This window comes from Anomaloglossus baeobatrachus, chromosome 1 (genome assembly GCF_048569485.1).
Source record: "Anomaloglossus baeobatrachus isolate aAnoBae1 chromosome 1, aAnoBae1.hap1, whole genome shotgun sequence".
NCBI lineage: Eukaryota > Metazoa > Chordata > Amphibia > Anura > Aromobatidae > Anomaloglossus > Anomaloglossus baeobatrachus.
The window spans coordinates 940,287,882-940,312,046 of NC_134353.1; the positions used below are offsets into that span (position 1 = coordinate 940,287,882).

The 24,165-nt window shown below is 51.8% G+C and overlaps 1 protein-coding gene across 3 annotated transcripts in view; it reads right to left on the minus strand.

Moving 5' to 3' along the window:
* RANBP3L (RAN binding protein 3 like) overlaps positions 1 to 24,165 on the minus strand; it is a 92,654-nt gene that overhangs the window by 8,870 nt on the left and 59,619 nt on the right. For 2 of the 3 annotated variants that reach the window (XR_012727561.1, XM_075328550.1), the window contains exons 10-14: positions 23,800 to 23,893; positions 23,488 to 23,612; positions 21,706 to 21,826; positions 14,567 to 14,709; positions 2,401 to 2,587 (exon numbers count right to left, since the gene is read on the minus strand). Coding sequence is in view for 2 of the 3 variants with exons in the window: in XM_075328550.1 (XP_075184665.1) it covers positions 2,401 to 2,587; positions 14,567 to 14,709; positions 21,706 to 21,826; positions 23,488 to 23,612; positions 23,800 to 23,893 (670 nt within the window). In the remaining variant the exon portion in view is untranslated. Of the gene's footprint in view, positions 1 to 2,400; positions 2,588 to 14,566; positions 14,710 to 20,835; positions 20,949 to 21,705; positions 21,827 to 23,487; positions 23,613 to 23,799; positions 23,894 to 24,165 lie in introns of those variants that run through there. The other variant, XM_075328562.1, reaches the window with a different exon arrangement.

Here is a 24,165-nt window from a genome sequence, read left to right on the forward strand (position 1 = left end):
CTCAGTACTGGTAACTAGTGATGAGCGGGCACTACCATGCTCAGGTGCTCAGTACTGGTAACTAGTGATGAGTGGGCGCTACCATGCTCAGGTGCTCAGTACTGGTAACTAGTGATGAGCGGGCACTACCATGCTCAGGTGCTCAGTACTGGTAACTAGTGATGAGTGGGCACTACCATGCTCAGGTGCTCAGTACTGGTAACTAGTGATGAGCGGGCACTACCATGCTCGGGTGCTCAGTACTGGTAACTAGTGATGAGTGGGCACTACCATGCTCGGGTGCTCAGTACTGGTAACTAGTGATGAGCGGGCACTACCATGCTCAGGTGCTCAGTACTCGTAACTAGTGATGAGCGGGCACTACCATGCTCGGGTGTTCAGTACTGGTAACTAGTGATGAGTGGGCACTACCATGCTCAGGTGCTCAGTACTCGTAACTAGTGATGAGCGGACACTACCATGCTCGGGTGCTCAGTACTGGTAACTAGTGATGAGCGGGCACTACCATGCTCGGGTGCTCAGTACTGGTAACTAGTGATGAGTGGGCACTACCATGCTCGGGTGCTCAGTACTGGTAACTAGTGATGAGTGGGCACTACCATGCTCAGGTGCTCAGTACTCGTAACTAGTGATGAGCGGGCACTACCATGCTCGGGTGCTCAGTACTGGTAACTAGTGATGAGTGAGCACTACCATGCTCGGGTGCCCAGTACTGGTAACTAGTGATGAGCGGGCACTACCATGCTCAGGTGCTCAGTACTCGTAACTAGTGATGAGCGGGCACTACCATACTCGGGTGCTCAGTACTGGTAACTAGTGATGAGCGGGCACTACCATACTCGGGTGCTCAGTACTGGTAACTAGTGATGAGTGGGCACTACCATGCTCGGGTGCTCAGTACTGGTAACTAGTGATGAGCGGGCACTACCATGCTCAGGTGCTCAGTACTTGTAACTAGTGATGAGCGGGCACTACCATGCTCAGGTGCTCAGTACTCGTAACTAGTGATGAGCGGGCACTACCATGCTCGGGTGCTCAGTACTGGTAACTAGTGATGAGCGGGCACTACCATGCTCAGGTGCTCAGTACTGGTAACTAGTGATGAGCGGGCACTACCATGCTCGGGTGCTCAGTACTGGTAACTAGTGATGAGTGGGCACTACCATGCTCGGGTGCTCAGTACTCGTAACTAGTGATGAGCGGGCACTACCATACTCGGGTGCTCAGTACTCGTAACTAGTGATGAGCGGGCACTACCATGCTCGGGTGCTCAGTACTCGTAACTAGTGATGAGCGGGCACTACCATGCTCAGGTGCTCAGTACTGGTAACTAGTGATGAGCGGGCACTACCATGCTCAGGTGCTCAGTACTGGTAACTAGTGATGAGCGGGCACTACCATGCTCAGGTGCTCAGTACTGGTAACTAGTGATGAGCGGGCACTACCATGCTCAGGTGCTCAGTACTCGTAACTAGTGATGAGTGGGCACTACCATGCTCAGGTGCTCAGTACTCGTAACTAGTGATGAGCGGGCACTACCATGCTCGGGTGCTCAGTACTCGTAACAAGTGATGAGCGGGCACTACCATACTCGGGTGCTCAGTACTAGTGATGAGCGGGCACTACCATGCTCACGTGCTCAGTACTCGTAACTAGTGATGAGCGGGCACTACCATGCTCAGGTGCTCAGTACTCGTAACTAGTGATGAGCGGGCACTACCATGCTCGGGTGCTCAGTACTGGTAACTAGTGATGAGCGGGCACTACCATGCTCAGGTGCTCAGTACTGGTAACTAGTGATGAGCGGGTACTACCATGCTCAGGTGCTCAGTACTCGTAACTAGTGATGAGCGGGCACTACCATGCTCAGGTGCTCAGTACTCGTAACTAGTGATGAGCGGGCACTACCATGCTCGGGTGCTCAGTACTGGTAACTAGTGATGAGCGGGCACTACCATGCTCAGGTGCTCAGTACTGGTAACTAGTGATGAGCGGGTACTACCATGCTCAGGTGCTCAGTACTCGTAACTAGTGATGAGCGGGCACTACCATGCTCAGGTGCTCAGTACTCGTAACAAGTGATGAGCGGGCACTACCATGCTCGGGTGCTCAGTACTAGTGATGAGCGGGCACTACCATACTCGGGTGCTCAGTACTAGTGATGAGCGGGCACTACCATGCTCGGGTGCTCAGTACTCGTAACTAGTGATGAGCGAGCACTACCATGCTCGGGTGCTCAGTACTCGTAACTAGTGATGAGCGGGCACTACCATGCTCAGGTGCTCAGTACTCGTAACTAGTGATGAGCGAGCACTACCATGCTCGGGTGCTCAGTACTCGTAACTAGTGATGAGCGGGCACTACCATGTTCACTCCAGTGTTTGTTTTCAGATGACATACCCGAGATATTGCTGGGATACAGCAGCATTTCGTCATCCTCATCATCTTCGCTGTCGCTGTTGAGTGGATGTATCCGGGTATCTGCTTCTGGGTTCGGGCCGCTCGGCTCCTGGTCCTGTTGGCTCTTTAGTGCAACAAGCCGGTGATGAATGGCGGCGTAGAGGCGAGCGGCGTCCTTTACACCTGCCTGAGAAATACAATATATAGATGTATGGGATATTAAAAGCCCATTCACACGCTGCAGATCCGGTCACACTTTGTGGATTTTCAATGTCCAAAATCTTTAGCTCCAATTGCTGATTTTTAGCAAATTCTTACCATTAATAGCAACATGTCTGATAATGCGGAAATGTGGATTTAACACAGCAAGATGCAAAACATGGATGAAACGCCTGTGCTTGTGTCTCTGGCGGAGGAGGGGACGCTGCGCTCTCCCATTGCTCGGGTCCAGCTGCTGCTGCTCGGTGGCTCGAGCGATGGGCCGTGTCACAAACCACCGGGGGGGTCACTCAGAAATCCCCCGCGCTGGCTACCAGTACGTCACAATCGGGGGGTAACAAGTGGGGGTCACCCCTACTTTATACCTCCCGACCGACAGACAGAGCACGTGACGCGCTCTCTAGCGCCCCTCTTATAGTCAGGCCAATTATGGAATTGCCCGACAGTAAGCAAGGAGGCCGCTATACTACTTATGCCGATTATTGAAGGGTCCCCGGTGAGAGTAAGGTATATATTCCCCCGACCTCCGCGGGCGGAATATATAATATCTTCCCGAATCTCACTGGCCTCCCCACAATAATCCTTGGCACAACTCGCTGCCACCAACCGCTTCACGGTAACTATTAGCCGAACACACAGACGTGGGATTCAAGATCGAGATAACCGAACAGCCCAAGATTAATTATATAATTTAATCGCCTAAAGCACACTAGAAACTACAATATATACAATAGGGAATCTACAGAATATACAGTTATGTCAGAGTACAGTTACAATCAAAGCATGGGTTACAAACAGGCACACACAGTTCAATCAGTTACCTTGTGCGTCTGGCCACAGGGGGGCGCCATAGACCAGGTTTCCAGGAACTCTCTCACCGGTCTTTCCCAACCAGGCCCCCGAGCAGAAGAACACTGGAAAATGGCCGAAGTAGGGTTATCAACCTGGGCAGATCCAGGTCCCCTCCTACCTTAGTGACCTCACAGGGAAGCACTGCCACTCCCCCTGCATGGATCAGAATTATCCAGCAAAGGGGATTTTGGCTATAACTTTGCCTGGGAGCGTCGTAGGCGGACGCCAATGCTCTCATTGTGACAGTTATGAATTTAGCTACAGAACGAGGGGACTCATGACCTGTCTGCCAGTTCCCCATTGGCTGATATCACGTTTGGTGTGTTTCCCAATGTCCTACTTCCATAAAAAGGGTGTGCCAGCATCGTCCACATGCGGAGACACCATTTCTATGGTTGCCATATTTATCGGAAATATGGCTTGCGAGATATGAACCATTTTTTACTGGAGTCGTTCTGTCTGGCTACTTCCATAGCCTTGCTAATGAGATACAACTCTGGACACAGGGTGACGGCAGGGAGTCATCCTGGATCCATTGTCCTCACATCATCTCATTTCCATATCACAGGACACCTTTACAGATGGCCATGGGATTTGTTGCTAAACCAGTTGTGTAAAGGAAAGGGGGGTGACACCAGGAGAGGGCTTCCTGACATACTTGAATATCATGATTTATCGTCATATCTCCGGATTTACCTCACACCTCCCCCCTTTTGAGGGCGCTAGGGGGCAGCACACTCCGGTGTTCCCCCGTGCGCCCGTCCGCGACCTCTCCTTGTCGGGACAGCCCGTCTGCGTTACCGTGGTCACGGCCCCTTTTGTGGCGAATGGTGAAGTTGTATTGCTGGAGCGCAAGGCTCCATCGCAACAATCGCCCATTCGTCCCAGAGACGGTGTGCAACCAGCTGAGGGGATTGTGGTCCGTCTCCACGATGAAGTGGCGCCCGTATAGATAGGGTTGCAGACGCTGCAGGGCCCACACTATGGCCAGGCACTCCTTCTCCATCGTGGAATAGGCAACTTCCCTTGGTAACAGCTTCCTGCTCAGGTACAAGACTGGGTGCTCTTGGCTCGCAGAGTCCACCTGGCTGAGCACCGCACCGAGGCCGAAGTCACTGGCGTCGGTCTGTACTACAAACGGCCGCGTGAAGTCGGCTGCCTGTAGCACGGGCGGGCTGGACAGGGCGTCCTTTAGGGCCCGGAAGGCTGTCTCGCAGTCCATTGTCCAATCGACTGCAGAGGGCAGCTTCTTCTTGGTGAGGTCCGTCAAGGGCTTTGCCAGGCTACTATAGCATGGAACAAACCTCCTATAGTACCCAGCGGTCCCCAAGAAGGACATCACCTGCTTCTTGGTCCTGGGGGTGGGCCAGGATGCGATGGCTTCCACTTTCTCAGGCTCGGGCTTCAGTGTTCTCCCACCTACCCGGTGACCGAGGTACTGGACCTCGCTCATGGCCAGCTGACACTTTCCCGGCTTGATGGTCAAACCTGCCCGGTGGATCCGCCTGAGCACCTGTGCTAGATGCTCTAGGTGGTCCTCCCAGGTGGGACTGAAGACGGCAATGTCATCCAGGTACGCGGCCGCGTACCCTTCAAGTCCCTTGAGCAGGGTGTTGACCATCCGCTGGAAAGTGGCAGGGGCATTCCTCATCCCGAATGGCATCACCGTGGACTCGTACAGTCCAAATGGGGTAATAAAGGCAGAGCGTTCCCTGGCCTTGCGAGTCAGGGGGATCTGCCAATATCCCCGGCTCAGATCCATGATGGTCAGGTACTGAGCCCCGGCCAACTGATCGAGCAGGTCATCGATGCGTGGCATTGGGTACGCATCGGCGACCGTGACAGCATTGAGCCCCCTGTAGTCCACGCAGAACCGCGTGGTTCGGTCCTTCTTAGGGACGAGGACTACAGGCGAGGCCCAAGCGCTGTTGGATGCCTGGATCACCCCCAGGTTCAGCATCTCGTCAATCTCCTGGCGCATGTGTTGCTGCACCTCCAGGGAGACCCGATATGCTGAACGCCGGATCGGGGGATGATCCCCAGTGTCCACGTGATGGACAGCCAAGTCAGTCCTTCCGGGCTGGTTGGTAAACAACCCCCGGAAGGGGAGGAGGGTGGCCCACAGCTGGGACCGTTGGTCCTCCAAGAGCTGGTGGCCAACCTCCACATCCTCAATGGATCCGCCTGCCCTAACCTGGGCTAGCATATCCAAGAGGGTTTCCGCTTCTCCCTCCTCGGGCAGGTTGCACACGGGGAGCGCACATGCCTCCCGCTCATGATGTGCCTTCATCATGTTCACATGGAAGGGCTTCCGCCTTCCACGGGCAGGGTCCAGGGTGACCAGGTACGTCACAGGGTTGAGCTGCTGGTACACGAGGTATGGGCCTTCCCAGGCTGCCTGAAGCTTGTCCTGTGGTACGGGGACCAGTACCCACACCTCTTGACCCACTTGGTAGGTCCTCTCACAAGCGTTCTGGTCGTACCAACGCTTCTGATCGGCCTGGGCTTGAGCCATATTGTCGTGTACCAGTTGCGTCAAGGCCTGCATTTTGTCCCGGAAGCGCATGACATACTCGATGACCGACACTCCAGGGGTGGCCAAATCCCCTTCCCAAGCCTCTTTCACCAGAGCCAGGGGGCCCCGCACACGTCGCCCGTACAGGAGCTCAAACGGTGAGAATCCTGTTGAGGCCTGTGGAACCTCCCGGTAAGCAAATAACAGGTGTGGGAGATACCGCTCCCAGTCACGCCCATGGGAGTCGACCAACATCTTAAGCATCTGCTTTAAGGTGCCATTGAACCGCTCGCACAGGCCATTAGTCTGTGGATGGTACGGGCTGGCCACCAGATGTCGCACCTGGACTTGCTTACAGAGGGCCTCCATCAGCTGGGACATGAATTGGGTCCCCCGGTCAGTGAGCATTTCCTGGGGAAAACCCACTCGGGAGAAAATCTCCAGCAATGCGGTGGCCACCTTGTCAGCCCGAATGGACGACAAGGCCACTGCTTCTGGGTACCGGGTGGCATAGTCCACTACCGTCAGTATGAAGCGTTTCCCGGAGCTGCTGGGGATGGCCAGCGGGCCGACCAGATCCACAGCCACCCTCCTGAAAGGCTCATCGATGATTGGCAGAGATACTAGTGGGGCTTTGGGGTGTGGCCCCGCCTTCCCCACTCTCTGACAGGTTTCACACGAACGGCAGTAGGCAGCCACATCGGCCCCCATTTTTGGCCAGTAGAAATGCTGGTTTAACCTGGCCTTGGTCTTAGCGATCCCTAGGTGTCCGGCCATCGGAATCTCATGTGCGATCCGCAACAACTCCGTCCGGAACGGATAGGGTACCACCAACTGTCGGTCCCTGGGCCACGCCTCCGGTGAACCCTGCTGGACCGTGGCCCGGTACAGCCGTCCTTGGTCCCAGACCACTCGCTCCGGGTCCGAGTCCGAGGGAGGCTGTGCCGCCTGCTCCTTTAGAGCTTTCAGGCTGTCGTCAGCTTCTAACGCTGCCTGAAACTCCTGACTAGATGCGGCCAGAATCGACGAGACTGTCACATCTTCAGTCAGTACCCCGGGACCTGTGTCCTGGCCTCCACCTGACTCGGCTGCCACTTGGTCAGAAGGGGAAGAGCTATCGGACCTCCGGGAGGCCCCTTGGCTTCCAGCACTCCCACTGCGGGTGACAGCGGCCACAGCCGCTGCGACCGTGGGTCGTGCCTGCTCCTCCTCCGTTCCTGACCAAGTCGCCGGTTCAGGCAGACCTACCTGGCTTCCTGACACCCCGGTTGTGGGGGAACCCTGCACCGAGATCTTACCTGGGAGCACTTCCGCTCCTGGACCGGCCCCAATCTCACCTGCCTGTTCCCCCCCTGCAGCCACAGAACCCCGCTGTGAAATCTCTGGGGACCCCACATTTGCTGTGGTAGCCCCCACCCCACACACTGGTCCTCCCCCTGCAGCACCTTGCTCTCTGCTTATCCCTGCAGAGGGCAGCAGATCCCAGCTCACAGGCTGGTTACTTGTAGAGGCATTGTCACACCTTTCTCTGACCCCCTCCCCTGTCACAGCTGCCGCTGTGTGTGTGTCTATGGTGTCTGTGCAAGCAGAAATATCAGAGTTCACTCCCTCCTCCCTTACATCATTCATAGAGAACACATTAACATTGTCCGGAGGCATGTCAGTACTGGCTGAAGGTTCAGCCTTTGGGGCGGGGCCAAACTGGGAGGTTATTTGCCCCAAATCTGTCCCAAGTAGCACGTTTGCAGGGATCCGATCAGTTACCCCCACCTCCCTCACCCCTCGCCCTGCGCCCCAGTCCACATAAATGTCAGCAACAGGCAGCGCCGGGTCAATGCCTCCAATCCCGGAGACAGCGAGGGTTTTTCCAGGGATCAAGTCTTGGGGGGACACCATCTCAGGCCGCACCAGAGTCACCTCCGAGGCGCTGTCTCGCAGTCCTATGGTCACAGACTGGCCGACGGTGACAGGTTGGAAGCTGTCCAGGGACCTACCACCACCCCCACCCACACAATACACCTTGGGCGGCCCTTGGGACGGGGACGGAGCCGGGGCCTTGGGACGCTGAGGGCACATGGCCTTGAAGTGTCCAGGTAGGTTGCACTGGTGGCACCGTCTTGGTTCCGCCACGGGCCTGGAGAGGGGAGTTGAGGGGGACACCCCCTGCAGTCTAGGGGCAGGTGGGGCAGTCGCAGAATTCATCTTACCCCCTCTCCAGGTGCTGCTGGTGGCCGCTCTCCTGGCCTCAGGGGCCCGGTTGTTGGTGTAGTCATCGGCAAGGGCAGCTGTAGCCGTGGACCCCTTTGGCTTCTGGTCTCGGATGAACTGGCGGAGATCCTCAGGGCAGTTCCACAAGAGTTGCTCCGTGATGAACAAGTCCAGGATCTCCGGTCCGGTGGAAAGCTGCAGGCCTTGGGTCCAGTGGTCGGCAGCTCGGGCAAGTGCCCGCCGGTGGTCAGCCCAGGAGTCCTTTGGTCCCTTCTGTAGGCTCCGGAACTTCTTGCGGTAGGACTCTGGAGTGAGGTTGTACTGTTGGATCAGGGCCCGTTTGATGGTGTCGTAGCCCTGATCTGCCTCAGCAGGCAAGTCCCCAAGGACATCCAGGGCCTTACCCCTTAAACGGGGGGTCAGGTATTTGGCCCACTGGTCCTTGTCCAGATGGTGCTGCAAGCAAGTCCGTTCAAAAGCAGTCAAGAAAGAGTCCAAGTCTCCATCCTTCTCCAGCACTGGGAAGTCCTCAACACGGACCTTTGGAAGTTTGGTGTCTTGAAGGTCACGTGTGGCTGATGAGGGCCGGAGCTGAGCTAGCTGCAGCTGGTAGTCACGCTCTGCCTGTTGCCGTCGCTCCGCAGCCTCACGCTCTGCCTGGCACTCTTCACGCGCTGCCTGCCGCTCTGCCCTGCGCTCTGCCATGAGTATCTCGTAGGTATCCCGGTCTCCAGCCTGGAGAAGGGCCATAGCCATTTGAAGAAGGCTATCCGAGCCTCCCAGGCTCGGTGGAATGGCACGTGGTGATCTGCGGCCCGCTGCGGAGCCTGGTGCTTCACTGTCCATTGCAGAGCGGAGGGCTGGCATCTGGCTCGTTGAGGAACCTTGGGCGAGCTCCTCCTCATCTTGTCCAGCAGTGCCAGGTTGTGCAATGTCCTCGGCAGAACGGCTTTCTGGCGTCGAGCTCCTGGAGGGCTCGTGGACAACCTCCTCATCGTCTCTGGCCTGAGCATCGGCCATTCCTTTGGCTTTGCTCCTGGTGCTCTCAGCCATTGTTGCAGACTTTGGTCACTGACACAGAACTGACACCTGATGCCTCCACACACCTTACAGTATCTGCACTCTGACACTCTAGTGTTGAGCTGCTCTGAAGACCCCAGCAGCCACAGCTGCTGCAGGCAGTCTTTAGTGTCTGGGAGTATGGGTCTCACACTCACACACACTATTATCTCGATCCCACCGCTATGCCCCCAATATGTCACAAACCACCGGGGGGGTCACTCAGAAATCCCCCGCGCTGGCTACCAGTACGTCACAATCGGGGGGTAACAAGTGGGGGTCACCCCTACTTTATACCTCCCGACCGACAGACAGAGCACGTGACGCGCTCTCTAGCGCCCCTCTTATAGTCAGGCCAATTATGGAATTGCCCGACAGTAAGCAAGGAGGCCGCTATACTACTTATGCCGATTATTGAAGGGTCCCCGGTGAGAGTAAGGTATATATTCCCCCGACCTCCGCGGGCGGAATATATAATATCTTCCCGAATCTCACTGGCCTCCCCACAATAATCCTTGGCACAACTCGCTGCCACCAACCGCTTCACGGTAACTATTAGCCGAACACACAGACGTGGGATTCAAGATCGAGATAACCGAACAGCCCAAGATTAATTATATAATTTAATCGCCTAAAGCACACTAGAAACTACAATATATACAATAGGGAATCTACAGAATATACAGTTATGTCAGAGTACAGTTACAATCAAAGCATGGGTTACAAACAGGCACACACAGTTCAATCAGTTACCTTGTGCGTCTGGCCACAGGGGGGCGCCATAGACCAGGTTTCCAGGAACTCTCTCACCGGTCTTTCCCAACCAGGCCCCCGAGCAGAAGAACACTGGAAAATGGCCGAAGTAGGGTTATCAACCTGGGCAGATCCAGGTCCCCTCCTACCTTAGTGACCTCACAGGGAAGCACTGCCACTCCCCCTGCATGGATCAGAATTATCCAGCAAAGGGGATTTTGGCTATAACTTTGCCTGGGAGCGTCGTAGGCGGACGCCAATGCTCTCATTGTGACAGTTATGAATTTAGCTACAGAACGAGGGGACTCATGACCTGTCTGCCAGTTCCCCATTGGCTGATATCACGTTTGGTGTGTTTCCCAATGTCCTACTTCCATAAAAAGGGTGTGCCAGCATCGTCCACATGCGGAGACACCATTTCTATGGTTGCCATATTTATCGGAAATATGGCTTGCGAGATATGAACCATTTTTTACTGGAGTCGTTCTGTCTGGCTACTTCCATAGCCTTGCTAATGAGATACAACTCTGGACACAGGGTGACGGCAGGGAGTCATCCTGGATCCATTGTCCTCACATCATCTCATTTCCATATCACAGGACACCTTTACAGATGGCCATGGGATTTGTTGCTAAACCAGTTGTGTAAAGGAAAGGGGGGTGACACCAGGAGAGGGCTTCCTGACATACTTGAATATCATGATTTATCGTCATATCTCCGGATTTACCTCACAGGCCGGATCCCGGGGACTCGAGCGGCGCTCCTCGCCCGTGAGTGAAAAGGGGATTGGTTTTGGGGATTTATTGTCAGTGATGCCACCCACGGTTGTGGTGATTGTGTGGACACCACTGCTGCTCTGTATGGGGATCCCGGGAGCGGTGACAGGGAGCAGCTTTGTTGTTATTTCTCCCCTCCGTGGGTAGGGGGTTGGTTGTCCTGGGGCCCGGTGATGGGGTAGGGGTGGATGGCAGGCCGGGTGTGGGGCCTGGCGAGGTGCAGGGTCGCGGGGACAGCGCTGTGCCGTACGGCACGGTGGTACTCACTCAGCCTGAGACGTTGACACAGTTCTCGGTAAAACACACGGCTGGAAAGACGGTTCCCACGGACGGCTGCTGTCGCTTTTCCCCGGCAGTTGGCGGTGACGGTCTCTGTCCCTGCCCCTAGTGTAATGTTGGTAGCGATGGATTCCCACCGGTAACCCGCTCCCCGACTTGGATATGGGCCGGAGGAGCCCCTCTCTGCCCACAGGCGCTGGCCCTGAGAAACTGGTGCCTTGGCGATGGCGGTGTCTCTCTCATACGGTTGGACGGTTGCCTTCAATGGGGACTTAGTTGTTGGGAGACCCGGAGGTCCCCTTCACTGACGGATTTGGCAAATTCACGGCGACTCCTAGCCTTGCCGGGATCCAAAAGGCCCCTGCCAATGGTGCTGGCTTCTCTTTGTATACCGCTCCAGTACCGCCGGGCCACCACCCGTCCACGGTCCTTTCGGCAACCTCCGATCAGCCTCCACTGCAGACGGTCACCGCCGTCTGCTAACCTTGCTGTCTCTGTCCGGGCCACACACCCGGACCAACTTCAGGCTTCCTCAACTGTCACTTTCTCCTTCACTTCAACTCCTCTCTCTTGCTCCTCTACCACCTCACTCTCACTGCAAACTCTATCTGCCTGTGTTTTCCCGCCTCCAGGACTCTGAACTCCTCGGTGGGTGGAGGCAACCGCCTGGCTCCACCCCCTGGTGTGGACATCAGCCACTGGAGGAAGGCAACAAGGATTTTTGGTGTAGCTTTGGTGTACCTATCCGGGGTGTAGGGTGTGGTGGTGTCATTACCTGTGACCCCTGGCTTGCCCAGGGCGTCACATTTGTAAGGCTGTGTGCACACGGAGTCTTTTTGCTGAGTTTTTCAGAGCAGAACCTGAGCGGAAACACAAAAAGTTTTAAGATTTGGAGGAGGATTTTGGAAGTTTCTGCAAGTTTCCATTCAGCGTCATCTCCAAAAACTCCTTAAAAAACCTGTGAGTGCACAAACCCCAAACCCTGGTACCAGAGGCTTTATAGTGGGTGCCGCTGTGGGGATGGGTGCTGACCCGGGTGGCACCTTCTTTTGATGGATGTTGTGTAGTGAGAGAATCAGAATTGTAGTAGATTCCATCACCATCATCTGCACAAATAATACTGCTACATGGCACTCAAACTAGGGAATGAGCCAGTTTCCAATGGTCCAAGCCCAGGTATGAGATCAGAGATGCAGGTTCCAAAAAGTGCCTAGAGCATCCGGAGCACTGGCGTTCTATCAGTAGTGGCACGGATGCACTCTGTGAATCTGTGGCGGAGTGCACAGGGCCGTAATGCACAGGGCCAGAGTGCATGGGGCCAGAGTGCACAGGGACAGAGTGCACAGGGCCTTTGTGGACAGTACCAGAGTGCACAGGACCGTAGTGCACAGGGCCAGAATGCACAGGGCCTTACTATACAGTGCCAGAGTGCACAGGGCCAGAGTGCACAGGACCGTACTGCACAGGGCCAGAGTGTACAGGGCCAGAGTGTACAGGGCCAGAGTGTACAGGGCCAGAGTGTACAGGGCCAGAGTGCACAGGGCCAGAGTGCACAGGGCCAGAGTATACAGTGCCAGAGTATACAGGGCCAGAGTATACAGGGCCAGAGTATACAGGGCCAGAGTACACAGGGCCAGAGTACACAGGGCCTGAGTACACAGGGCCAGAGTGCACAGGACCGTAGTGCACAGGGCCAGAATGCACAGGGCCTTACTATACAGTGGCAGAGTGCACAGGGCCAGAGTGCACAGGACCGTAGTGCACAGGGCCAGAATGCACAGGGCCTTACTATACAGTGCCAGAGTGCACAGGTCCTTACTGCACAGGGCCAGAGTGCACAGAGCCTGAATGCACAGGGCCTTACTATACAGTGCCAGAGTGCACAGGGCCAGAATGCACAGGACCTTACTATACAGTGCCAGAGTAGACAGGGCCAGAGTGCACAGGACCGTAGTGCACAGGGCCAGAATGCACAGGGCCTTACTATACAGGGCCAGAGTGCACAGGGCCAGAGTGCACAGGACCGTAGTGCACAGGGCCAGAATGCACAGGGCCTTACTATACAGGGCCAGAGTGCACAGGGCCAGAGTGCACAGGGCCTTACTATACAGTGCCAGAGTGCACAGGGCCAGAGTACACAGGGCCAGAGTACACAGGGCCAGAGTACACAGGACCGTAGTGCACAGGGCCAGAATGCACAGGTCCTTACTATACAGTGCCAGAGTGCACAGGGCCAGAATGCACAGGGCCTTACTATACAGTGCCAGAGTGCACAGGGCCAGAATGCACAGGGCCTTACTATACAGGGCCAGAGTACACAGGGCCAGAGTGCACAGGACCGTAGTGCACAGGGCCAGAATGCACAGGGCCTTACTATACAGGGCCAGAGTGCACAGGGCCAGAGTGCACAGGGCCTTACTATACAGGGCCAGAGTGCACAGGGCCAGAGTGCACAGGACCGTAGTGCACAGGACCGTAGTGCACAGGCCTTACTATACAGTGCCAGAGTACACAGGGCCAGAGTGCACAGGGCCTTACTATACAGTGCCAGAGTGCACAGGGCCAGAGTGCACAGGGCCAGAATGCACAGGCCTTACTATACAGTGCCAGAGTGCACAGGGCCAGAGTGCACAGGGCCTTACTATACAGTGCCAGAGTGCACAGGACCGTAGTGCACAGGGCCAGAATGCACAGGCCTTACTATACAGTGCCAGAGTGCACAGGGCCAGAGTGCACAGGGCCAGAGTGCACAGGGCCAGAGTGCACAGGGCCAGAGTGCACAGGGCCAGAGTGCACAGTGCCAGAGTGCACAGGGCCTTACTATACAGTGCCAGAGTGCACAGGGCCGTAGTGCACAGGGCCTTACTATACAGTGCCAAAGTGCACAGGGCCGTAGTGCACAGGGCCTTACTATACAGTGCAAAACATACTTCCCAACTTTTGACTTTTTTCTTTTTACTTAAATGCATGCATTTGTATTGAAAATTAATTTTTGTAATTGGGTTTCATTAAAAACGTTGCACCCTTTATCTTCCATAGCCGCTGCGATGCACAGTGTATCACTGACTGAAGAGTGAGTTAATTGGGAATCCGTCAGTGAGCTCATTAATATCGGATGACAGGAGAGTTTGCAGCTTTTTTTTATGTTTTTTTTCACCTATCAGCCATAATATGATCACATTTTGCAGGGACACAGAGTTTGCAAAATCCAAACAGTGCAAAATTTAGAGAGGCCTAATGGCAAAAATGATTTATACATGCATTTACATATAATATATAAATACATTGATCTGAAAGTTGGACAAAGCTCATACGCAGATGAGAATAGGGGGGTCCAAAATGAACCACCGACCATGAAACAGCAGGAAGAGGTGTTAAATCCGCATGGGGCTTCTCAGCCTATCCGTGGCCCTACATGAGGTGTATGGGCAGACGACATCCCACGGAGGACCCCCAGCCACGGGGCTGATCGGGGAGCGAGGGGAGATATATGGCGGGGTCTCACCTGCACAAGAAATATCTTCAGGCTCCTGTCGGTCAGGTCGGTGGCGGTGATCCGCACACTTCTCCTGTTCGCTCGCTCCAGTATCATCTCATCAAACACTTTACTGTTCAGGATCAGTTTCAGATTCCCGTGATTTCTCATCACTAAACCAAAACAACAGCAAAAGAGAGAGAAAATTATTACATTTTATATAAAAGGTGAGAAAAAAATAATATGCAACATGATAATGACCTAGTAATTATACCAGAAGCCACGAATCACTAACCAAACTCAGAAGAGATCCACGAGCTTTCTGGAGGGCGAGGTGGTGTTAATAACTTTAGTAACCCCCATTGCTTGGGCACTACTATGCTCAGGTGCTCAGTACTGGTAACTAGTGATGAGCGGGCACTACTATGCTCAGGTGCTCAGTACTGGTAACTAGTGATGAGCGGGCACTACTATGCTCAGGTGCTCAGTACTCGTAACTAGTCATGAGCGAGCACTACCATGCTCAGGTGCTCAGTACTGGTAACTAGTGATGAGCGGGCACTACCATGCTCGGGTGCTCAGTGCTGGTAACTAGTGATGAGCGGGCACTACCATGCTCAGGTGCTCAGTACTAGTAACTAGTGATGAGCGGGCACTACCATGCTCAGGTGCTCAGTACTAGTAACTAGTGATGAGCGGGCACTACCATGCTCAGGTGCTCAGTACTGGTAACTAGTGATGAGCGGGCACTACTATGCTCAGGTGCTCAGTACTCGTGACTAGTCATGAGCGAGCACTACTATGCTCGGGTGCTCAGTACTGGTAACTAGTGATGAGTGGGCACTACCATGCTCAGGTGCTCAGTACTGGTAACTAGTGATGAGCGGGCACTACCATGCTCGGGTGCTCAGTACTGGTAACTAGTGATGAGCAGGCACTACCATGCTCGGGTGCTCGATACTCGTAACTAGTGATGAGTGGGTACTACCATGCTCAGGTGCTCAGTACTCGTAACTAGTGATGAGCGGGCACTACCATGCTCGGGTGCTCTGTACTCGTAACTAGTGATGAGCGGGCACTACCATGCTCGGGTGCTCAGTACTAGTAACTAGTGATGAGCGGGCACTACCATGCTCGGGTGCTCTGTACTCGTAACTAGTGATGAGCGGGCACTACCATGCTCGGGTGCTCAATACTCGTAACTAGTGATGAGTGGGCACTACCATGCTCTGGTGCTCGGTACTCGTAACTAGTGATGAGTGGGCACTACCATGCTCGGGTGCTCAGTACTGGTAACTAGTGATGACCGGGCACTACCATGCTCTGGTGCTCGGTACTCGTAACTAGTGATGAGCGGGCACTACCATGCTCAGGTGCTCAGTACTCGTAACTAGTGATGAGTGGGCACTACCATGCTCGCGTGCTCAGTACTCGTAACTAGTGATGAGCGGGCACTACCATGCTCGCTTGCTCAGTACTCGTAACTAGTGATGAGCAGGCACTACCATGCTCGCTTGCTCAGTACTCGTAACTAGTGATGAGTCAGCACTACCATGCTCGGGTGCTCAGTACTCGTAACTAGTGATGAGTCAGCACTACCATGCTCGGGTGCTCAGTACTCGTAACTAGTGATGAGTGGGCACTACCATGCTCTGGTGCTCGGTACTCGTAACTAGTGATGAGTGGGCACTACCATGCTCGGGTGCTCAGTACTGGTAACTAGTGATGACCGGGCACTACCATGCTCTGGTGCTCGGTACTCGTAACTAGTGATGAGCGGGCACTACCATGCTCGATACTCGGAACTGGTAAGTTGTTTGCAAAATAAATAAATAAGGCTGGTTTCAGATCAGCGTTTTTTTAACTGCGACAAGAATGGATTTTTTGCCGCAAAACCGGATCCTTTACAAATGCGTTGTCATTTCAATGCATTTGCAATGGAATTGCGGCAAGATGCAGTCACTTGTGGTTGTGTGCGTCATACACTGGATCTGGTGTTTTGCGGTAATTTATCTTTTTTCAAAAACGCTACTTGTAGCGTTTTTGAATCTGACAAAATACTGCATCTCACCATATCCTTCAGGAGGTACCTGCAATGTAGTTCAATGAGTGCCAGATCCTGCTCTACCGGAAGTGACCGAATTCTGATAGGCAGGATCCTGTTGTCTGCGCTGAGCAGGCCCAGAAAGCAGTTATTCCTCCCTCGTGCATTCTGATATAGTGGAGCTGCATCAGTTGAAGAAAGAAGACAGAAGACCAGGATCGTGGAGGGGTGAGAGGGAGTAATAAACATGGAGTACCTAAGTGTGGTCTGTGTATTTATTTCGAATAAAGTAATTTTTCTCAGTGATGTCTTTTTTTAACCCTTTATTGGAGATTCTTAATGGCTGGGTCAAACTTGGCCTCACATTAAGAATCTCGGGCTTTATGGTATTAACCCCTTATTACGCAGCATGCCACCCGGCACCAGGGCCGCTGGAAGAGTTGGATACAGCACCAGAAGATGGCGCTTCTATAAAAGCATCATTTTCTGGGGTGGCTGCGGATTGCAATTCTCAGCAGGAGGGCCCAGAAAGCTTGGGCCAACCTGCGCTGCGGATTCCAATCCCCAGCTGCCTAGTTGTACCTGGCTGGACACAAAAATTGGGCAAAGCCACGTCGTTTTTTTTTTAATTATTTCATGAAATTCATGAATTAAAAAAAGGGTTTCCCTATATTTTTGGTTCCCAGCTGGGTACAATTAGGCAGCTGGGGTTTGGGGGCAGCCCGTACCTGCTTGCTGTACCTGGCTAGCATACAAAAATATGGTGAAGCCCATGTCATTTTTTTTTTTAGTTTTTGGGCAAAAAACTTAAAAAAAAAAGGACTTCCCTGGATTTTCCATTGCCAGTGAAGGTAACACCAAGCAGTGGAGGTTAGCAGCCAGTAGCTGCTTGGGTTACCCTTAGCAATAAAAAATGCAGCGGGAGCCCACGTATTTTTGTACCCCTAACCCTAGGGTTAGGGTTATGTGTTTGGGTTTTTTGTTTTAGTTTTAAATGAATATAAAAAAAAACAAACAACATGGGCTTTGTCCATCGAGCACCCGAGCATTTTACTGTTCACTCATCCCTACTCTTGATCACACAGCCAGCAGAACAAGTGATCAGATCAGCTGACTCCAGTGTCGGCCGATGACTTGTTCTGTGTCCCCCTGCATCCATCGCAACGTGTGCAGGCTGTGAGGTCAGCTGAGTTCGTCCGGCACTGGAATCAGCTGATCTGAACCCAGTTGAACTCCAGCCCGCACACTCTGCGATGGATGCAGAGGGACACAGAACAAGCAATCGGCCAACACTGGAGTCAGCAGATCTGATTACTTGTTCTGCTGGCGGTGAGGTCCGGAGTTCAGAGGAGTTCAGATCAGCTGATTCCAGTGTTGGACGATTACTTGTTCTGTGTCCCCCTACATCCATGGCAGCATGTGCGGGCTGTGAGGTCAGGAGTTCAGCTGAGTTCAGATCAGCTGACTCCAGTGTCGGCCAAACTCAGGTAACCTCACTTCCCGTACATGCTGCGATGGATGAAGCGGGACACAGATCGGCTGACACTGGAGTCCTTAGCTGATCTGACCTCCTGACCACACAGCCCGCACACGGTCACACGTGATCGGCAGCAGGCAGTGACTGCTGTTAACCTGCATCCATCGCAGCGTGTGTTGGCTGTGAGGTCAGGAGTTCAGCTGACTCCAGTGCCGAACAATTAAATTCTGTGTCCCGCTGCATCCATTGCAGTAGCCATGAAAAGTAGAAGGATCCGGTAAAATAAAGTACCGGTGAATTGCGGTTGTATGCACCGGATCCGGTCAAAGGTGGTTTGCGGTATTTTACCTACAGACAAAAAAACGCTGATGTGAAACCAGTCTTAATCACACCCGGGTTCATTGAGGATAAAGCTTTTAGCATTGAATGTATCAGTGTTGGATTTTTTCGGTGGCGGTGACATGTAGCCCCATTGACAATCATCAGATATTTCTGTCGCCCGGATTCCCCAGCCTGAAGGTGCGCCTCCTAATAGAGCGCTGATGACACGTGATACAGGGGTGATGGGTGAAGGACGGGGTTCTCTATGTAAGAAACACACAAAGACACAAAAATCAGTGCGTCCCATGTGTCCTGTCCCCGGGGGCAGATACTACGGGGAGCGCTGGAGAATAAAGGATAGGTGGGGAGGAGGGACAGCGAGGTGAGAGATCCTGTACATAACATTTTTTAGTTTTATGTGTTTTTTAATAACTTCCTGTATTCTGTATCCTGTGTCTGACCTCAGTTTCTATGAGGCAGGATACAATGTTTCGATTCAGGAAGACACATATACCATAGCGCAGCTGCACTTGGCGATCAGCCCCATCGCTTAAAGGGGACACCTGCCACCCGGAACTTGTGACCACTGACAATCAGTAATTGAGCATGCAAAGAGGTCTGCTGCCCTGGACTGGTGACCAGTCGGATCCTCCATAGCGGATGGTCCAGGACAGGAGGCGCCCAGGATGCCCGGCTGAGGAAGCCGCCATTAAAGTGACCATGGAGGACCGGAGCAGTGTTTACTCCACTGTAGTGCACATTCAATAACCATCAGTGAAGCCATCACTCCCAACCCAGGAACCGGCAGAGAAAAATGTACATGCCCGATCCTCCTCTCCCTGCATAAGCCGAACAAGCACCAGCTGAAAGGCCAGTACACAAGAGGTGCCGCAGCAGGTTGGGCAGCCTTAACTCAGATATTGGGCAGCGCTGTTGCAAGTTTCTCCTATATGCGTAGGTGTTATTTGATCACTGTATGGTGATTTCAGCCCTATATGGCAGGGCATTTTTTCAGCAATGAATAGCAGTATTATTTCAGCACTGTATTGCAGTATTATTTCAGCAACGTATAGCAGTATTCAGCACTGTATAGTGGATTTATTTCAACACCGTATAGCAGTATTCAGCACTGTATGGTATTATATTATTTCAATTCTGTATTGCAGTATTATTTCAACACTATAGTGGTTTTATTTCAGCACTATATAGCAGTATTCAGCACTGTATGGTAGTATATTATTTCAGCTGTGTATTGCAGTATTATTTAATTGCTGTATTGAGGTATTATTATACTGATGTATTGTAATATTATTTCAGCCCTATATGGATGGGTATTTTTTCAGCACTGTATATTAGTATTATTTCAGCACTGTATAACATTTTTATTTCAGTACTGTATAGCAGTATTCAGCACTGTATGGTAGGACATTATTTCAGCTCTGTATGGCAGTATTATTTAATTGCTGTATTGAGGTATTATTACACGGATGTATGTGATATTATTTCAGCCCTGTATGGTGTGGTATTTTTTCAGCACTGTATATCAGTATTCATCAGTGTATAATAGGATATTATTTCCCTGCTGTACTGCTGTATTATTACAGTGTTGAACGGTATGGTATTATTTCAGCGCTTTATTGCAGTATTATTACAGCGTTGTATGGTGATATTATTTCAGCATTGTATAGCTATTTTATTTCAGCACTGTATAGCGGTTTTATTTCAGCATTGTATAGCGGTTTTATTTCAGCACTGTAATAGCAGTACTCAGCACTGTATAGCAGTATTCAGCACTGTATAGCATTATTCAGTACTGTATGGTTGGGTATTATTACAGCATTGTATGGTGATATTATTTCAACATTGTATAGTGTTTTATTTCAGCACTGTATAGCAGTACTCAGCCCTGTATGGTGGTATTATTTTAGCGCTTCATTGCGGTATAATTTGAGTCTGTGTACGGACCATGATTTCTGAGCCACGTTCTCGGCCTCATATATTTGCTGTTGAGTTTGTGAAATCACGGTCCGTCCACAGCCTGTGGCACTCGGCTACTTCTGCCTGGCCTTGGCCTCTGCACAGTATATTATCTTTGCAGTATATAGCGGTCATTTTTTATTAGGCAATGTATGGCACTGATGTATGGGCACCATACTGTAAGGTGTTAGATAAAATGCCATATGGTGCACCATCCAAAAAGGTCAGTCCCTGCTTGGATTGCCCCATACATAGAGGGTACATTGAGCTGCCCATGACTGCACAGGTGTAATCCGCACAGGACACAGCCTCGGGAGCCATGACCCCCTTATTAATCATAGGGTCGTCCTCGGCCTTCGTATCTCCGTACACCCGGGATATATATATAAACCTCATCAATGTGCGATCCTAACCCCTCTGGAATCCACAGAATATAATGTTGGGTGTACACGGATGCCCAAAATAAAAAATGCCTTTTACCTCTCCCTTTGGGGGGCCGTCAACCTTTTCTGCTACCTAGCAGGAGTGTTCTGCTGTCACAGAGCCCAAACTTCCCCACCATGCTGATTCCATAAGTCGGGAACGGCAAGTCACTGGGAGGAAAAAGCCGAACACAGTATATAAAGAAGCAGCAAGACCACGGTGGAGGCTTCGGAGACGGCCATGATTAAGAAAGGCAATAGAAGATCTCAGGATTGGGGCTGGAATGAGAGGGCAACAAGGTCTACAAGGTCTACAAGGTCAACGCTTTGGGTTGGGATCCAGTGGACCTTGTTTGCCATGTTGGTTTTCGGAGGTCTAACTGATGATGTGGTGGCCAAGTCCCAATACTGTGGCCCAACTTTATGAAGTGTCACCCATTGTCCACATATGGGACAGGTGGGGCCATCACCTGCCCAATGTTACCACCTACACGAGTGGTGCACAACCCGGGGGCCACATGATACCATTGGACCCTCCACCATGTGTTGGCTTTACATTTCAGAGAGAAATAAAAAGCCAGGGGGCACGGATGTGTAGGAACCAATAGTGCACCGTGACGCATTTTGGGACCCCCATGTATTGGCTGAATGGGCCCCTTTTTTGGGGGCAGATGATGGGGCAGAAAGGTGGCTATCATGGGTGCGGCTCTCTGACTATCACTATAGGGGACTAGTGATTCACCTATAATGGAAAGTGGGCACAAATAAAGGTGGGAGAGCCACTATGCCCGATGGAAACTCAGCCCGGACCATCAATAGGGGACAGACGGCCGGTACAGAGCCTTCGTCTGCTCCGTCACCGTCACCTCTCCCCTTATCACAGCCAATGTGGCTCTGAGGGTTTACACCTTATGGTTTTATCCTCTACCTAATCGAGATCGGAATGGTCCACTGCCGTCCGAGGCCGTGTCATTGAGTCTCAGGTATCCACAGCCTCGCTCTGTCCACGACTGGTTCTCCTTGGCGAACACAAACAGCTTACAATTCACCTGAAAAATAAAGGATACGTAATGTATGTACACAGTGACTGCACCAGCAGAATAGTGAGTGCAGCTCTGGAGTATAATACAGGATCAGTAATGTAATGTATGTACACAGTGACTGCACCAGCAGAATAGTGAGTGCAGCTCTGGAGTATAATACAGGAGGTAACTCAGGATCAGTAATGTAATGTATGTACACAGTGACTGCACCAGCAGAATAGTGAGTGCAGCTCTGGAGTATAATACAGGAGGTAACACAGGATCAGTAATGTAATGTATGTATACAGTGACTGCACCAGCAGAATAGTGAGTGCAGCTCTGGAGTATAATACAGGAGGTAACTCAGGATCAGTACAGGATCAGTAATGTAATGTATGTATACAGTGACTGCACCAGCAGAATAGTGAGTGCAGCTCTGGAGTATAATACAGAATGTAACTCAGGATCAGTAATGTATTGTATGTACACAGTGACTGCACCAGCAGAATAGTGAGTGCAGCTCTGGAGTATAATACAGGAGGTAACTCAGGGTCAGTAATGTATGTACACAGTGACTGCACCAGCAGAATAGTGAGTGCAGCTCTGGAGTATAATACAGAATGTAACTCAGGATCAGTAATGTATTGTATGTACACAGTGACTGCACCAGCAGAATAGTGAGTGCAGCTCTGGAGTATAATACAGGAGGTAACTCAGGATCAGTAATGTATGTACACAGTGACTGCACCAGCAGAATAGTGAGTGCAGCTCTGGAGTATAATACAGGAGGTAACTCAGGATCAGTAATGTATGTACACAGTGACTGCACCAGCAGAATAGTGAGTGCAGCTCTGGAGTATAATACAGGAGGTAACTCAGGATCAGTAATGTAATGTATGTACACAGTGACTGCACCAGCAGAATAGTGAGTGCAGCTCTGGAGTATAATACAGGAGGTAACTCAGGATCAGTAATGTATGTACACAGTGACTGCACCAGCAGAATAGTGAGTGCAGCTCTGAAGTATAATACAGGAGGTAACTCAGGATCAGTACAGGATGAGTAATGTAATGTATGTACACAGTGACTGCACCAGCAGAATAGTGAGTGCAGCTCTGGAGTATAATACAGGAGGTAACTCAGTATCAGTACAGGATCAGTAATGTAATGTATGTACACAGTGACTGCACCAGCAGAATAGTGAGTGCAGCTCTGGAGTATAATACAGGAGGTAACTCAGGATCAGTAATGTAATGTATGTACACAGTGACTGCACCAGCAGAATAGTGAGTGCAGCTCTGGAGTATAATACAGGAGGTAACTCAGTATCAGTAATGTATGTACACAGTGACTGCACCAGCAGAATAGTGAGTGCAGCTCTGAAGTATAATACAGGAGGTAACTCAGGATCAGTACAGGATGAGTAATGTAATGTATGTACACAGTGACTGCACCAGCAGAATAGTGAGTGCAGCTCTGGAGTATAATACAGGAGGTAACTCAGGATCAGTACAGGATCAGTAATGTAATGTATGTACACAGTGACTGCACCAGCAGAATAGTGAGTGCAGCTCTGGAGTATAATACAGGAGGTAACTCAGGATCAGTAATGTAATGTATGTACACAGTGACTGCTCCAGCAGAATAGTGAGTGCAGCTCTGGAGTGTAGAAGTAATAGGTGACGTACCTGCAGCACGTTGCGCTCAGACTCTTCTCCGGTGACCACGTCCACCCGGTCCAGTTCGTACTTCAGTTTGGGTCTGGCTGTGAAGGCTGCGGCGGACTCAATGAGGCTTGTGGGTGTCCTGCGTTCTATAAGACATATGTGAGATATGAAGATTTACCGGTGGCCAGTGTCATAGATGGAAGAAAAGCTTGGATATAATTTTCCCTTTATAGGGGTTACACACTGCCATGGCTGCAGCATGTATACCCCCTCAGCATATATTATATACTGTATATATGCTGTCCACACTGCGGAGCCCAGTATCAGTCTTACGTTGGTACGGCCAGTTCCTGTTACAGGATCCTCTCGGGGTCGGGATGTCCCTCTTGGATGCACCGGTCTGAGACACCGTTGGCCTCTTGGGGCTCTGAAAATAGAGGGATCAGTTTATTTTACACCCGGCTATAATAAGACTCTGTGGCTTGTACCCAACACAGCTATTTACTTGTAAAGGTCTCTGTTGTAAAAACCAGATATAATAATAGGGTGGTCCTTGTTCCGGAGTCTTTCCGGTGGTCCCAACGCACGTTTCTAGCCAATCAATGAGGTATCATGGTGTCATAGTGGAGGAACAAGTAATATGGGAACGGTGATGGGAACCACATTAGCTGCCACCCATCCTTCCCTCAAATCCCATAC